The 18,106-nt window shown below is 38.9% G+C and overlaps 2 protein-coding genes across 2 annotated transcripts in view; one reads left to right on the forward strand and one right to left on the reverse strand.

The window, feature by feature from the left end:
- Positions 1–1,375, reverse strand: part of LOC128504589 (uncharacterized) — a 43,782-nt gene extending 42,407 nt beyond the window's left edge. The window contains exon 1 of the mRNA XM_053474706.1: positions 1,271–1,375. Coding sequence (XP_053330681.1) covers positions 1,271–1,309 — 39 coding nt within the window. The 5' untranslated portion in view covers positions 1,310–1,375. The remainder of the gene's footprint in view (positions 1–1,270) is intronic.
- A 2,384-nt stretch (positions 1,376–3,759) lies between these two features.
- Positions 3,760–18,106, forward strand: RIOK2 (RIO kinase 2). Its single transcript, XM_053474716.1, has 10 exons — positions 3,760–3,870; positions 5,267–5,405; positions 6,399–6,515; positions 7,132–7,307; positions 10,533–10,621; positions 13,028–13,219; positions 14,292–14,384; positions 15,136–15,624; positions 15,812–15,908; positions 17,818–18,106. The coding sequence occupies exons 1-10, from the start codon at positions 3,805–3,807 to the stop codon at positions 17,977–17,979; spliced, it is 1,620 nt and encodes a 539-aa protein (XP_053330691.1). The 5' UTR covers positions 3,760–3,804; the 3' UTR covers positions 17,980–18,106.

Genomic DNA, 18,106 nt, shown 5'->3' on the forward strand with positions numbered 1-18,106 from the left:
CAGTCACCCCCACCCCCTTGAACATGGGCCCGTTTTCCTATAACCCCAGACTATTTTTTTGGTAATACTTTTTTCCTTCTCTCCTCCAATTTGATGATCCTCTCCTTGTCACAAGGAACTCTTCTGTGAGCCCGCCCCCTCGAACGTCATTGAAATTGAATGTGGTCTGCCGGCCCACAGACCGGCCAGCCCACCAGGAAATTTCCCGGTTTCCCAGTAGGCCAGTCCGGCCCTGCTCACGAGGACTGCACCTCGAAGTGCTTGATATTTTGGGTGATGTTCTCTGCAGAGTCACCACAGTGAGCTCATTCTTTATGCCAATGCTAATGAAGTCAGTCTTTATTTAGACTGCCATTAGTCAGAATGCCAGGCTGGGTAACAACGAGCCACTGTTTCCCACAGGCAGTATGATAAGGAGTTGGGGTGTTTGTCTAGAAGATTGGGATGAGATAACAGAGCCAGGAAACATACAAATGGCTACTACAAGGCCGTCTGAAAACCTTATATTTTGCAAAACTACAAATATTTATTAATCTGATACTAGTTAAAAAAAAATTGGTAAAGTTCCTCTCTCAGCTGACCAAAAGACTTGTTCAATGTAAAAACATGATACATAGAGGAATAATCATAACTTCTCTGAACAATTTCTCCCCCTGGAGGATAAAGATGAATTGACCAAAACAGCATTTTGAAATAATATTGTTACGGTTTTCATGTTTAATTGTTCCAAAAGACACTGTTACAGTCGGATGTTGCAGGAATCATACAGTGGCGTTTAGTTCTGTATAGTGTAAGGCATCTGTACAATGCTCCATGTATACTCTACGTGATAACAAAGTTATGTAACCCATTACAGCGTCTGTATAGATATATGTGCATCATAGGTTAGGGTGGGAAACCAAAAGTCAGAAAGAAAAAGGCTCAGATGCGCAAAAATTGTATTTTCTTTATTTTAAAATGTATTTTATGGTCCGCATACTGATTCTGAGTTATTATATATTAATGTCAGTCACATGACATTTCTTTCGTTAACCCTAGAGCTTTTTTTTAAGTTATGAAACAAACATACCCTACCAGCCCCATACTTCCAGTAATTCAAGTACAAGATGCATGCCTACAGTTCACTACAGCTTTTCCGCATTATTGCGACAGCCCTGCACAGCTAATACTTAGTAATGAATACTTTTTTGTGTGAGAAAAATATACTAATAAATAAGCAGAGCATTATCAGAAGGAACTAACAGAAAACAGAATAATTAGCATTATGTACCTGAGATAATTCCAGTGACGCTGAATGAGTAGACGACATACTCTTGAAGACTAAACTTAGGGAAGAACGCCAATCTGGAACTGTAAGCGTATCTCCAATTATCGGTCTGGATAACAAGCCTGCCAAAAGAGATACAAATATCAACAAATAGACCGATATGCGTTTTTCGTTACAGACAGGTTGGTAGATAAATGGAACAGCTTCCCATCATAAGTGGTAGAGGTTAAAACAGTGAGGGAATTTAAACATGTTTGGAATAGACATATGGCTATCCTAAATCTGAGGGCTGGTTAAGGTTCGAGGCTTTACAGGAAAAACGGGCAGACTAGATGGTTCAAAATGTTCTTGGCGGTCAAATTCTGTATCCATAAAACCTTAAGAAGGTAACACAGGGATATAGATCTAGGCTCTCGGTAAGCACTACGTATTTAAATATACATCAGTGACTTAGTGATCGATTAGTGGAAGCTTAAGGAACAGCCAGGTCTGTTTTAGTTGCAGGTTTCCATGTTCCTCTACCATTCAAAAAAGCATTTCCATGAATAACCCTGGCCATGTAAAAAAATAAAAAATAAATAAAGGCCACAACTGTTTCTGGAATTGTTTGGAATATGGTAAAAAAAAACACATATAGGATGCAACAAACCCTCCACAACCCACTGGCTCCCGGTTCATACAGGACTTGGAACTCTGTAATCAATTCAACAATCAAAATGTATTAAACATACCTACTCTCTGAATTATCCAGCGGGTGTTTGGCAGCCTCTCCCAGAGTTCTTCAGCAATACAGGTTTATAAAGGAACGCAACCTGTTTATTTGAAGGAAGGAAAAAAAAATAAATAAAAAAAATATCTATATATATATATATATATATATATATATATATTTGATTTGCTCGATGAATATAAACCTACAAAGAGATAACCACATTGACATGTTTTCCAGGACACGTATTTTGTGCAGGGCCAATATAAAGAGAGCTCCAGTGACCTCTTCATTAAAGAACATTAAAGAGGTCATCGTCTGAGATGGGAAGAGATATTTCATAGATGACTGGTATTCCCTGGTATTACTTTGCTACCATAGTTTGATCTTTACCATGTTCCTAGCTATGGGTGGATAAAAGATGTTTTTTTTTTAAGGATTCCCTCTGTTAGTTGGATACACTGAAGTTATATCATACTTAAATTATACATCACTACACACGGGATACTCTTATTTTTAACACATTGGCTTTTGAGGTTATTTTCATTTTGTTAATGTTAATGGATTTAACATACTATACCACATCTTTTAATAATGGATAATGAATGTATTATATGGTCCACATACTGATTCTGAGTTATTATATATTAATGTCTGTCACATGACATCTCTTTTGTTAACCCTAGAGCTTTTTTAGTTATGGAACAAACACATATCCAAAGAAAATGTAGGGCAGATTAATTAGAAGCGGATAGGGAAGGCAATCATTGACCGCAATCAACTAACACTGCAAGGTACAGTTCCAATTGTGTCAGTCTAAAAATCTTCTACCCAGACTGAAAGATGCCCAGTTAAGTGTCTTCATTTCTGGGTCCATTGCCAACAACGATGTCCAAGTAAAACCAATATTGGGGTCGGCATGGAAAGTGGAACCCATTACTATACCCGTGAACTTTATAAATCAGCGGACCCGGAGACTCTTCAAATACTTACCCTTTAATAGCCCACGGTTAAGATTCTATATAGTGACTCCTCGAATGTGTAATACCGGTCGGCCCTTAAGGAAACCTCGACATGTCATTACTTAAAGATACACTTAATTGTGTCACCCGCATCCCAGCAGGGATATCAAGCACCAAGGGGGAGCATAGAATAGGAAGTTAATTCCACACTGTGAGACCCTAAAAATCTGCCCCTTCACCTTGGGGTTGGGGAAAAGACCCTGAGACACACCAGGTATGCACATCACCCCTTCATAGAACAAGCCAAGTGAAGTCTATGTAATATCCCAGTGAGCAGAAGCTGTTGCCAGTCACCATGGAAACCAATGTTATGTTCCTGCAGACTGCTCCACATTCAGAAAGTTTTTTAAATAAATTCGATATTTTTTAATATTGCCCCTTAGATCACTATCTGAAGCCCCCTCCCCATTATGGCATGTAGTATATATGATCATGAAGAAAAGCATCATCTCACCTGCAGCTGAGCGGCTCCCGTCCCGCTCCCTTCAAACTTTACTAAGCTGCCCTTAGCAGCCAGGACTCGGCAGACCTGTAATGCCAACAACTCTCCAACGACTCATAAGCAAATTGAATATTACAATTAATGACATGCAGCCCGTCGTGTAAATTATGTATCTGTGTTTACTACTCACTGTGTATATTTTAATATATAGGGAACTGTTGCACTTTTCTTTTTTAGCAGCACGCTCTACACAGCTGCAAGGACCTAGAGTCGCGGAAGAGGTAGTCTCTGCGTGGTGGCGTATGACGTACGGGTGAACCGCAAGTGTGTGAGTGGTGTGCGTTCCACAGGCCAGGTGGTCAGGATGGGCAAGCTGAATGTCTTACTCCTGCGATACTTATCCAGAGATGATTTTCGTGTCCTTACAGCGGTGCGTACGGTACCTGAGGGTGTTGGAGATGTCCTGGGGAAGTTGAATGGGCGGGAAATGTCAAGTTACGGTTTAGTTTGGGAATGGACTGCTAACTCTGCCATTTTCCTCTGACTCGTATCGAACACATGCTGCTGAGCCGTTGCTTTAAAATGCTGACTGACTACAGCATGTTCAAAGAAAGGTGTCAGATAACTTATTAATTGATGGTGGTGGATACCATGACGCCCGTAGTTAAAGAGGAGGCCTAAAAAAATAATCCAGAGTTGTATATAGTAATGTGTTTTTATACTTCACTATTAGCCAATAAGCTTCCTTTTTTTTCTGGTGTCCCAGGGACTCTCACTGTATGCAGTCATTGTATTTTCCTTTTTAAAACACTACTCAGAGTTGGTAATGCTAAAGAAACCATGCTTGATATTAAATCCTTCCTCCATAGACCTTTTATTAGTAAGAGTCTAATAAATAATAATAATAATGGGTCAGGATCTTTGTGAGGTAGAATACGCTCAGATGGCTAACATACAGCTGTCTGAAAATCTTAAATAAAAACTAGAACCGTTAGAATCATCAACACAATGTTTTTTTTAGAACTTTCTATTACTGTACTACTAGTAATAAAGATGGTGGAAGTTTGGATATTGAATGCTGTTCGGTTACTTGCAAAAAGACAATATTGGAAGTGGAGTCTTATACGAGGGGGTTTAATTAAATAAGATATCTCACTAATATGTCAGTTGTCCCTTTAAATAGAGGTTTTACCCCAAATAGTGCTGTCAATGGCAGCTCAGGTTTACTCAGTCAAGATTAGCGGCCTAATGGATATATATACCTTTTTGGAGGTTCTGCAGTAGTTCGGCATGATATGCATTTGTATAGGTAGAGATCGAGAAATGCCGGACGTTGCAAAGTTTACCTCCGGAGGGTTAAACACTCTACTTTTAAGCAAGTGGTTTATAAAGTGACGCTTGATCATTTGAGTATGTGAAGGGTACCTTCATAGCCTTCATATGAACTTTAGATGGATAGTTTGCTGTCCCTAACAGCCCCACTATAGAAGAATGCATATTAAGGTACGAAAGAAATGTAAAAAAGCCACTGATTGGCTGCTGGAAAAGACCCCCAAACCCAGTGTTCCCTAAGCCAGCACTGGAGCTGAATAGAGGCGATCATTTCTGGAGATTTCTTCATAATCCCCCCATGCATTTGCAAAAGGGATAAGACAAAAGCTTAAAAGAAAGGAACCACGCAGCTATCCTTTACATGAAAGATCATATGATGGCCGGAGTGTCCCTTTAATGCATATTAGCATTGCATTGTAATTGCCTTTTTTTGCCTCCGGATTAGCAGAACTGTCCCTGTTAGCCTTATAAATTGTATGTGTTTCATTTTTCAGGTTGAAATGGGCATGAAGAACCATGAGATTGTGCCAGCAAGTTTAATCGCCTCAATTGCGAGCCTGAAACACGGAGGCTGTAATAAAGTTTTGCGAGAGTTGGTAAAACATAAGCTTATTGCTTATGATCGCACAAAAAGTAAGCAATTTAAGTCTGCCTTTGGGTATTTTCCATACTATTATACCACACTATCTTTTCTACACCAACAGGTCTTGTTTATAAAATCCTCTGGTGTCCCTGTCCCCTTTTTAGTAGTGGCATTATTAAATATGAATTATTAATCATAAGAATATTGATATAGTGGTACGAATAGAGATTTTTTTTTGATGTTTGGTTAATAGAGCAATGAAATAGAACAATTTAAAATTATAAACACAGACGAAAGCCCTGCGCTCAAACTCCCATCACTCTTGGGCGGCAGCAACGGCTATAGTATTCATCAGCCCAAAATATATAGAACAAACACCAAAAAATAGTTACCTGCATGCTACCCCAAGTCCCTATGCTCATTAGAGATTTTTACCTTTAGCTCAAAGCAGCAAGGTGAATTGGTCAGTGTAGGACTCGCCTAAGAGGTTTGCCGTGACGTGGCAGACGAGCTTCCGCTTTAAATGGCCATTGGGGTCGAACTAAAAACCTCCATTTGTCTAAATAAGCATAGGGATTTGGGATCGCGCGCAGGTAACTGTTTTTTTGATGTTTGCAATTTAAAATTATAGCTGTCAAATAATTCTTCTCTGATGGGGTAAGAGAAGCCCCGCTGCCATCTGCATTCACTATGGGGACCTTTATATGATATGTACTGAGTTTCTCATTAAACAAGTCATGTAAAAGAATTCCAAACAGACAAGAAAATAATGATTGGTCCAACACTGTTTTTTTACTTTATATATAAGAAGGAAACGTACCCTAAAAGATATCTGTATTTTATATTCTAATTCAAATTAATTTGTTGCCAAATGTCTCCCATTTTAAGGAGTGTTGCATCTTATTTTTAGGTATTGGCCAAAATTGTAGTACATAAGCGTGTCACTAGCATGTTCCATGCTCCTGCTTAGGGTTGCCGATTTTATTATTGTTAATGACACCCAGCAGGTACATCCTTGACCATTTTTCCTCCTTTTGGTTTAGCTGTCCAGGGCTATCGTCTAATATACGGAGGGTACGATTACTTGGCTTTAAAGACACTTTCTTCTCGTGATGTTGTCACTTCAGTTGGAAACCAGATGGGTGTCGGGAAAGAATCAGGTAAAATCAGCTACAATGTCTCTCTGTTTTTGTGTAGAATTGCGTAATGAATAAAGATCTACGTAGGCCTAGCATCCCAGCCTTTTTAATGCACTGTAATTAGCCCATTCTATCCTATATACATGAAAGCTTGAAAATCCTCAGTATATAAAAAGAAACGATTTTGCTGCCTCTTGCATACTCTGAACATCAGGTTGCATGCTGTAAAATGCGCCAGCATGTATATAAAATGGACGCAGAAATGCATTTTATATGCATGTTCTAATAGTTGGAATGCTGGTTTGCTTATATTTTCTTCCCTGCTTTGTATAAGCCCTCCTTTAACACACTGAACACTATAGAGAGGTAAATCCATATATGCTTTTTGGTGACAGAGAAAACACGTGCAGGTAAAAGTAATATGAAGTAATGTCATATACTCTGAATATATGTATTGTAAGAAGTGCTGCATGCATTCTTGGCCCCATAAAATTAAAAGAATAATGATGCATATGAATATGCCGTATTTACAGAGACATGAAAATCCCCCCCCCCGAAATGTTGTTGTGATTTTCTGTTTGATTGACATTACATAGTATCCCAGCGTTCTGATTTATTGCTGTTCTAATATACATAGATATTTACATTGTGGCAAATGATGATGACAAACAGATGGCGATAAAACTTCACAGACTCGGAAGGACATCCTTTCGCAACCTGAAAAACAAGCGTGATTATCACAAGCACAGACACAAGATGTCCTGGCTTTATCTGTCCCGTCTGGCCGCCATGAAGGAGTTTGCCTATATGAAGGTAACCACTTTGTCACTTGTTACTGAATGTGTCTAGTACAGAGCTGCATGAAAACAATTTTTATGACATACTTGTCTATTTTTGTAATTTTTTCTGAGCAGCATTTGGGTATAAAACTGCCTTTGCGCCCCCTAGTGGATTTTCTGCTCATATAGTAGATCCTACAGTATGTATACAGACCTGGCAGCCTGTGTAACCATCACCCATGTAACAAAAATAGCAATTTATTTTTCATTTCCATTCACTATTCATTATCCTCCGTTGAATAGTTTGTTGTGAATGCCTCAAGCTCGAAACAAGTGATTTATTCTGTTTGTGGTTTTTGTGCAAAAGGTTATCTAATTTAATCTCAACCATATAAACAGCTTTTTCTGTATGACCTATAGTTCAATTCCCATGCATGCAGCTGACTGATCTGCTACCCAGGCAGTTATGGATATGGATGTTAAGTTGCACAACGTTAGGGGACCTCAGAAGTCTCTTTTTCTTGCCAACACAACACCTTCCCCTCACTTTGTGTCATTGGGTACTTGAGACTGTATAATGTAGCCCAATGGGTTATTCTCAAAAATGTAGCCGCATGGGAAATAAACCGTGGTATAGCTTCAGATAATCAACGCATTTCACCCTGCTGGTGTCACAACAAAGGAAGACGTTAAGAAACAATAACAGCGTCTGCAACAGACGAAGGAAAACACACATAGTATCTTCTTCCTTTTTAATAAAATTGTTGCATTAAGTCAAGACGCTGGGGATATACCTGATGCTGATACGTATGCTGGAAGAATTGATTAAAGCAGGGCTTGGGGAAAAAAACACAATTGTGTCTAGCCAAGACTCAATGGTTCCTCAAAAAATTACTGCTGATGCTTTAGGGTTTCTCTTTCTTTTCACAGATTTATACACACGATGTTTAACCTCTTAATGAATTTAAACTTGAGCTTACGTGACTATATCTTTTTCCAGCACTGACCAATAAAAAGTATTCTGTTTGACTAAAGACCCCAGACTTGGGAAGTAGAACGGCGTTCTGCTCTGATTTTGGTGCCAATGCAGAACTTTTTAACACGCCTTGGTTGAGTCGCATCTTTTTAGGTGGCATTTCCTAAGAGTGTCCAGTAAAGGTTCTGCTCCACCTACTTTTATAATGAAATAAATGCAGCATTAGAAACATAATTCCGAACAATAGTGAATGTTCAATCCCTTCCATAATTCTTTAATCATGTAAACTTTCTTTGTTCAGAAATGCGAAATTGTGGTCATTGTTGTTCACATGAGGTCTTTATGTTGGAATAAGATAAGTGGCACAAGCTTTGGGGACCTCGGACGTCTCCATCTTTCCATCAGAAGAGGATTCTGAGGTCCTTAAAGTTTGTGTAACTTTACACCTTATTTTGTTTGCCCGATAAAAGGTATTAACTCCGGCTAAAGACTTCCCTTGGGCTAATGCGGCTACAGCATCGCAAAACAACATCGCTAAGGTTTGCTTGCTTAGCTGCAGAGAGGTCTATTAATGTTGTGTGTAAGTGGAACGTAAAGCGATGATCCATAGCAAGTATTATACAATAAATGTTGGGGAATTTGTTGCTTATCTCTTAAGAAAAACATTTGGGGGGGGGCTCAAGGCCATGGCTATGTTGATAAAGCAGCGTTCTATATTTTCGATACGGTGTTTGGGCTTGCTTTCTAATTTGTCGCTCAGTTTTGCTTGGCTCAGAAACGCGAGGTGCATGAATTACGCTAATAGCAGCCAAGCGACTGCACCTTTAAAAACAAATTCTCCGTTGAAACCAAGATCCCCGATCTGCGCTGCTGGAATAACGCTCCCATTCAGAGCTCTCGTTTCTCTAGGTTATTTGATTGATTTTTAGAAATTAGCAAACAGTCCTTTCATTGCATGAATCCCAATGTAAGCACGGCGTGTCTGACCAAACGAGGTCAAGAGACTTTCCAGGATACGGTTCGTTTTATTCAGTCACCGTGCGGAATACCAAGCGATTATTGAGTCAAATGTTTCTCCGATGAGTGTTCCTTGATTTATACCGCTTGGAAATGCTCCTCCACCTTACAGCAAATCGCACTCGAACCTTCTTGCAACATTAGATGACATCTTTGGAGCCATACAGGTCGTCGTTCCTCTACTTAAAAGGTTGTCATCGAGCAAAATTGTAGGAGCCGCACATCCTTTGCTTTAACACAGACTTTCACAGCAAATAAGTCTGCTTGTTTTCATCTATTGTAAAGTCTCAGACATTAAGCAGTCCTGTGGTTTTGTCTCATTACAGGATAGTCATATATGACATATGCCTACACCATGCATTTTTACATTCCCTGACTGTGTTAGCCTCTACCACTTCTGCTGGGCAGCTGTTCCACTTATCCAACACACCAGATGTTCGTCCATCCCTAGCTTTTATCGAGTTTTCAGTATTTTAACAAGGAAACAAATGTAACCGGCCAAAGTTTTCATCGGTAGCTTATGGATATATCTATAAAATAATGCTTGTGTGATCTCTCGCACCTGTGGTGGTACAGTCCCAGGGCTTCTGGCTTGGTTGGATATGTATAATTCAGGGTGGAGGTCACCTTTGTGTATGAATTATGCCGGGCAAGGCAATGATCTTCGTAATGTACAGTGAATCTTGTGAGTGGAAGCTTACCTGCAATCTCCAACTTTATTAAATAAACTGAAGCTTGGAAAAACATGACTGATTGCGACAGATTTCCACAACTGGAGTGGCGTAAATATTTTCCACCGATGGAAATCAGTGCTGTCTGTGCTGATCAGCCACGCTGTGTGTTATTCTAGATTCCTTAATTACGCCACAAAAACATTGTAAACCTGACTTAATCGCCAGCTGCAATCGCCACTTCACTCCGAGTTTGCCTTCCAGGTGTCCAGCTGACTGTTACAATGTACTTATTTATAGGAATTCATTGTCCCAGAGATTAAACGGACACTAAATTAATACATTGTTGAAGCTTTGAATAGTTTTATATAAAAATACTATTCTTTGGTGTAATTTAAGATGAAATATAAAGATTTATATATAAGCAATGTGTGAACATAAGACATATTATGACGTGACATATTTGCACAGCAGGTATTACGAGCTTTCAATGTTCCAGTTTTTTTTATGTTTAGAAAGTAATGGTACTAAAGGATGATTTGGAGCTCAGCACTGAATTTTATTCTCTCCCCCCCCCACCCCCATCTTTCTACAGGCCTTGTATGACAGAGGGTTCCCGGTTCCCAAACCTTATGACTACAACAGACACGCAGTTGTTATGGAACTTATTAATGGATATCCTTTGTAAGTAAAAATATATAAACAAGTCCACTTTTTTCATTAACCCCTTCGCGACCTTTGCCGGTTCAGGACCGTCATGACAAGAAGGTCACTAAATGACCTTTGACGGTCCTGAACCGTCAAAAAGTTAAATAAGCTTAGAAAGTGATCAAGGATCACTTTCTTCGCTTAAACGGCCTTGCTACAATGCCTCGATGTCGAGGCATCCAGCAAGGCCGAGATCGGCATCGGGGGCCATGTCTGGCCCCTCCCCGGGGCGTCAACAGCCGCCATACATTGTATGGCGGCGGACGCCCGTTTTAAAAGCGTTTAGGAGGCGATCAACGATCGCCTCCTAAACTTAAATGGTGTCGCTGGAATGCCTCGATCAGGAGGCATCCAGCGACACCAAACACTTACCTTTAGGTGGGCTGTGACCGCTCCGGAGAGCGGTCACAGCCGCAGCTGCCGGTGATCTTCGCCATCAAGTAAGATGGCGGCGGCCCGGGAACTACAACAATAAAGACGAAAAAGTTCGCTAGAGGGTCTCCAGACCCTCTAGAGAACTGGCTCCACTTGCTGGTTGAATACAGGTACTGCATTCAACCATGCAAGTCAATGGAGCCCAGCTTTCTAATCACTATGTGATTAGTAAAATATTCAAAAAAAAATAAAAAATAAAAAAATGGTAAAAAAAAATGTGCTAACATTTAAAAATAATTATGCAGTGATGTCACTAGATGAACCATCCAGTACCAGCACAATGTGTAAAAAAAATATAAAAAAAGTATTAAAAAAAATAAAAAAAATAAAAAAATAAAGTTTATTATTTTGAGCAAGTGCTAAAATTTCTCAAAAATCTCAGAGTTAAAATAAAAGCACTTCAAATACCCAAGGGGTGTCTAATATATAAAAAAAATGGCTGATGGGGTAAATTGGAGTGGCCTAGCTCACAGATAGGGCATAGGTACAGACTGACCAAAATGGAGAAAAAAAGCGCACTTCCCAAATGTGGCATTTTAAATCTGAAACAACCCGACAAACCCATGCATGTCGGGTATCACTGCACTCAGGAGATGTTCCTGAACACATATTGGGGGGTTGTTTGACAGTGACATATACCAGAACCTGTATATCTATAACTAAAGTACAATTTGTGTGAAAAAAAATTACTATTACAAAGTTTGACAAAGTGTAGTTCTATAATTGGTGCATGGAAAGGGTTAAAATAACAGCATTCGGAATACCCTGGGGTGTCTAGTTTTCCAAAATATATGGTTTGAATGGGTTAAATTGAGTTAACCGGCTTCAAAGATATTCCAAAGAGGAGATGGAGGCAGAATGACCAAATGACCACCTGGATTACGCATGCCCCAAAAGTAGCCTTTTACCAGCCAAACAATCTGACAAACCCATGCATGTGGGGTATCGCTGTACTCAGGAGATGTTGCTGAACACACATTGGGGTGTTGTTTGATAGTGACATATACCAGAACCTGTATATCTATAACTAAAGTACAATTTGTGTGGAAAAAAAAATAAAAAAAATTACTATTACAAAGTTTGACAAAGTGTAGTTGTATAATTGGTGCATGGAAAGGGTTAAAATAACAGCATTTGGAATACCCTGGGGTGTCTAGTTTTCAAAAATATATGGTTTGAGGGGGTTAAATTGAGTTAACCGGCTTCAAAGATGTTCCAAAGAGGAGATGGAGGCAGACTGACCAGATTTGTTAAAAAAGATTTGGAAATCATAAAACGCTGCTTGTACTTATTGCCCTATAACGTACAAAAAACAGCAAAAAAACATAAAAACATTGGGTATCTCTAAACTCAGGACAAGTAGTAGAATCTATTTAGCTAGTTTTTTTACTTGCTTTTTTAGGTGAGTAAAAGATTTTTCAAATAAAAGTCATAAAATGTCTTTTTTTTCAATTTTTCACCATGTTTTTTTTATTTTTTTTATAGTAAATAAGATGATACGATCAAAATAATGGTATCTGAAGAAAGCCCATCTTGTCCTGAAAAAAACAATATATAACTTATGTGGGTACACTAAATGGGTGAGGAGAAAATTACACCTGAACACAAGCACCACAAAAGTGTCAAAACAGCCTCGGTCCCACAGGGTAGAAAACGAAAAATGAGCCCGGTCCTTAAGGGGTTAAGCTTGTTGTGTGACGTTTTTACACTTAGCCTCCTCAATAAGTTGATACTGTTGCTGACCGCTAGGTTTTAAAATGTTTCTGTGGTTTCTTTTAAAAGTTTTTTTTTATTATTGACTCGTATTTTTTTATTGATTAGTATCCCCAGCTTCATTTTAGAAGTAAGACATACGTTTCTATTTAAAGTTGTATCTGTGTTATTGTCTTGTCGAGATGACATGTCCATTTATTTATGGTCCCCTGTAACTGTGTTTCTCCCTACTAGGTGTCAGATCCATCAGGTTGAAGATCCAGCATCGCTGTATGATGAATTAATGGAGCTTATTGTCAAGCTTGCTAATCACGGCTTGATCCATGGTGATTTCAATGAGTTTAACCTCATGCTCGACGAAGAGGACCGCGTTACAATGATTGATTTCCCGCAGATGGTCTCCACATCTCATGCAAATGCTGAATGGTGTGTGAGACTCAGGCTTTGGATCAGAATACTTACAATATTATCTCATAAATTATTGAATTAAAATCTCCAAGTTTAAAATTCACATAGAGAACTAATAAGGCACTTCTGTCCTTTACCTGATTGGTTCTATTGGTAATGTTAGGGTGGCACCAGGAAAATTACCAAGCGATATCAAGCCCTCAGTGAATAGCTGAACTTTTATTATGTGCTAGTATCCTGATAATAGAAAAACAGATGCTTAGTAACAAGAAAGGAGGCACTTGTTTGATGACCAGATATATATACACACACACATGCCGATCAGCAGTAACATTATGACCACCTGCCTAACATTGTGTAGCTCCCCCTTTTGCAACCAAAACAGCCCTGACCCTTGACTCCACTAGACCTCTTAAGGTGTGCTGTGGTGTCTGGCACCAAAATAGGTAAGTGACGCACCCGGCCATCCATGTGATACAAAAGAAAACGTGATTCATCAGACCAGGCCACCTTCTTATGCTCCTGCGCCCATTGTAGATCAGCATGGGCACCCTAACTGGACTTTTTTCAGCCCATGACCCTGTCGCCGGTTCACCACTTTTTATAGGTACTGACCACCGCAGACTGGGTACACCACACAAGATCTGACGTTTTGGAGATTCTCTAACCCAGTTGTCTAACCATCACAATTTGGCCCTTGTCAAAGTCGCTCAGATCCTTACCCTTGCGCATTTTTGCTGCTTCTAATATATCAACTTTGAGGACGAAATTTTCACTTCCTGCCTAAAATATCCCACCCACTGACAGATGCCATGATAACAAGATTATCAGTGTTATTCACTTCACCTGTCAATGGTCATAATGTTATGGCTGATCCGAGTGTATGTATATGTGTGTGTATATATCATTTTAATAGATAATGAAGCTATATAGCTGCTAATAACGTTTCTGTGGCTTTTGCAATGTCTAGTTTTTCCTTATGTGCAATGGTAATGGTTTTTTTTTCTTTTGTTTTTTTAACACTTACATATTGTCTTTGTTACGTATTTTTTTTTAACTTGTAAAGTACACTTTGATTTATTTATTTTAGGTATTTTGACAGAGATGTTAAATGTATTAGAGATTTCTTCTTAAAGCGATTCAACTATGAAAGTGAACTCTACCCAACTTTTCAAGATATCCAGTGAGTGAACCTTTCCCCCAATGTCTGTTATAATCTGTGAGGCCTAATTATTATTTTTTCGATAAACTGAATTTTATGTCATAACATTTGGAATTGCTATAGAAGTGATCCCAATCATTTAGCAGATTTTATGACTCGTAGATCAAAATGACATCCAGGATATGCTTCTCAAGCATCTGGAAGGGAACTCTGACTGATTTAGAGGCTTTTCCGTTTTGACGTTCTACTGGGAACAGATGACTTTAACTGTAGATGTGCATTGTAATGCAAAGATTATTAGAATATGAGTAGGAATGAATGAATCTTCTCCTAGAAAGGATTTGTTTTCCAGATTTTAACAATATAATTTTGTGTAGTGGTTTGTTAAAACTAAGTCTAAAATTCATGACACTTTATCATTCTTTCTGTTCCTTGTGTATTTACTGTCCTACGGAAGGCGGTCACCTAGCAGAAATTATGTATTGTAGGCAAAAAGTGTGATTAACGTTGTAATTTGCCATCTGGGATCATCACCTTCCGCACATTTCCACGGTTAAAGATTTGCTATTATGTAGGAAGTGTCATTGGTGAGCGTTGGACCAAGCAGCTTGTTTGTCAGAATGAGAATTTGCTAATATGTATACCATTCTGATGTATTGCTTTATAGTAGGGATTATATTAAGACATTCCATTTTAATCTGGTCGGGAAAAGGTTTTTTGGGTTGCTGGCAAAGCTGCCTAATATTGATCCGTCTGTTGGTTTCTTTTCAAGGAAAGAATGTTCTCTGGATGTGGAAATTGCTGCAAGTGGCTTCACGAAGGAAATGCAAGAGGATGATGACCTGCTGCACCCCGTGGGACCCGGTGAAGAGGACGACGAGACCGGAACTCAATGCAGTCTGCTTGCAGGAGAATCACATGGATCGGCTGCCAATGATGTGGACAGAAGTACCTCAGAGCCACCAGAGAACTCGCCTCCTGACAACTTGGCTCGTAATTGCGAGAGAGCTGCAGAGGAGAGGGATTTGGAGACGCAAGCGCTAGACATGGCAGACTTTACAAAAGCCATGGCAGAACTTGAGGGACATCCTGCTGGCGATGCAGCGAATAGCAGTATGAAAAATGAAATTAAAGAAGGGGATGAGGATGGTAGTTGTAGCGGAGATGATGATGATGATGATAACAACTCGGACGAATGTCAAGATGAATGTCCAGATCTAGTGGACCTATCTGGAGCCAACAAAGAATACAGACCATTCAGGTAATAATGTATGAAGTTGGTGTATACAAAAATACCCAGCGGACACTTTCTAAGGTTAACACCAAGAGTGAAACAGTGACTGCAACTCATTATATATAGATATGGAAATATGTATATATAAAAAGTGCAGTGCTTGGCAAGAGGTTTAGTTGTGTTTGAAAAATATGTTTTTCTATCTATACACTAGGGATGAAGAGAGCCTGTGCCATATCAGTGAACACAGAATAAGGACAACAAGTGTATCGTCATTGGCCTCCGTAGGAAGCTGTTCTACCATTCCACCCGTACGTAATGAACCTTTTGTAATGCAAGTAAATGTAGCATGAACTGGTAATTCCCTGCGGGAAGTAAACATTGTGATGCCGCAATTTTTCAATACTACTTCTAAAGCTACCATTTACACAGTGTGTGTGTATGTGTGTATATATATATATATATATATATATATATATATATATATATATATATATATATATATATATATATACTTTTAAAGAGTTAGTTCCAATGATGCAAAACATTGGCTGCATATTATTGCATGTTTAGCAAATAACCCATTGAAGATTTGTCTTTTATAAGAGATATATTTTTATATCAAACTGTTAGTGCTAGCTTTTGTGGTTCATGATAATTGTTCCTGGGAAAAAATACAAATGAAGCAAGTTTTTTTATTAAGAAACTGTTTCTGAGAAGAATCTTGGTATCTGGACCCAGTGATGTTTTATGTACGAAAAGTGAAAATTGTGCAAACGCTAAGGTAGTCTTATCCCCATAGCAAACAGCGGAAGTAAGACCATTACATTTGCACCAGAATCACGTTTGTATACATATGTATATCCCTCAGATTTGTATGTATTTATTTAAAATAACCCTGTGAGCTCTGCACGGACAAACAATGTAATGAACCTTTCTGATACTCTCGGGTTTAATCATATACTGCATCTGTGTCTTTGTTTTTCTTTTAATATCACTTTTAATTTTCCCCAAAATGTTGAGTGATGGTTTACAAGTGCCATGCGAAATCATAATGTTATGATATGCGAGGAAGACAAAAAGTATTATGTTCCAACCTATAGATTTATGTTTTTTAATGAGAACCCCGCCTATACTGCATTATTTCTGAAATCAAATTTTAGTTGAGTGATTCCAGCAGTTGTCCATGAGCCATAATTCAATTTAATAGCCAAACTTAAGTTTTATGGTTCCCTTCAGGCCGCGGGAGGTAGGAGGGGGTCATTTTTCATGCAGGTTACACAGCTGTCTTCGGATTTGTAGTAATAGGAGTGAAAAGCAGCCTGGACTGTTCACATGGATGTATACATATAGATGTAGTTTTACCCTTCCTGTTTAATGCTGTAGGAGGGAGTCTCGAAGTTTCAAGGCCTTGTATATAACTTTTTATCACTATCATTGCTATTTCTTTGAAACTCTCGCACAAGAAGCTGTATGATCTTCAAGCCTGTGAACACACCCCCCCCATCTGTCCCAGACTGCGGGTGGTAGATATATGGAACAGTCTCCCATGAGAAGTAGTAAAGGCTAATAGAGCGAGGGAATTTAACGGGCATAAAACTAATCTGAGACCAGTCCCAGGACTGATTTAAAGTCTGAATGTTTTACATCAGGAAAAATGGAGAGACTAGATGAGCTGAATGATTCCTATCTGCCACCAAATTCTGTGTTTCTATGGGTTGTCCACAGTATACTCTTCTGTAAAGAAGTCACATAAATGTTATGTTGTGCTGTGTCCCTTTCAATACATTTTCTTTATGAATTGCTTGGCAAAGATGCTAATTCATTAGTCTAGCATTGCCAGGCCATTCGCAGTCCTGGGAGCGCCACAAAATGAAATCTAGACTGTGACATTATAGTATAATCGCACCACAGCACATGACGGATTACATTTATTTCTCCCCAAGCAATAGTAGAAACAGCCACAAGATGGAGCCCTGTAATCTTAAGAGTTCTTGGTGTTCCTCATCAAGGAAAAAGAAATGGTATCAACAAAAATGATAGAAGAGAATAAATACAGTAGTAGTAATAGGTGCAGTATTTTCATAAAATCTAATAATATAAACATGTCCAAGGAACGAGTATTTTTCATTGTGAAAGTATTTGAATATTCTGGGTGAAATGCCGCTTATAAAGTAAAGCGCGTTAACCAACTCTAATCCTGTTTTTGTCATCTTTAAGGAATTGATAAAACAGAAGATGAAACGTCAGCTAACAAAGCAGCAAAAAGCATCCATCAGGAGACGACTACAAAAAGGAGAAGCTAATGTGTGCACCAAGCAGCGCAGGGAAAACATGTACAACATTAAATGGAGCGTGGATGCCGCAAGCTTCTGGGGATAGAATCAGAAGGGCAGCCTAGCAATGCTTATTGATCTGCAGAAAGAACCCGCACAACTGAAACTGTAATAATATCCACATCACAGAAAAACCGACAAAACTGCAATAAAATAGTGATGTTTCTTACAAA

Source organism: Spea bombifrons, chromosome 1, assembly GCF_027358695.1.
Source record: "Spea bombifrons isolate aSpeBom1 chromosome 1, aSpeBom1.2.pri, whole genome shotgun sequence".
Taxonomy (NCBI): domain Eukaryota; kingdom Metazoa; phylum Chordata; class Amphibia; order Anura; family Pelobatidae; genus Spea; species Spea bombifrons.

What these genes read in the sequence shown, in the direction of transcription:
- RIOK2 (XM_053474716.1), top strand. Translation starts at nt 3,805, where the DNA reads ATGGGCAAGCTGAATGTCTTACTCCTGCGATACTTATCCAGAGATGAT. An exon ending in ATTTTCGTGTCCTTACAGCG is followed by an intron (nt 3,871 to 5,266) that starts GTGCGTACGGTA and finishes TTCATTTTTCAG; the next exon opens with GTTGAAATGGGCATGAAGAA. An exon ending in AAAGAATACAGACCATTCAG is followed by an intron (nt 15,625 to 15,811) that starts GTAATAATGTAT and finishes TCTATACACTAG; the next exon opens with GGATGAAGAGAGCCTGTGCC.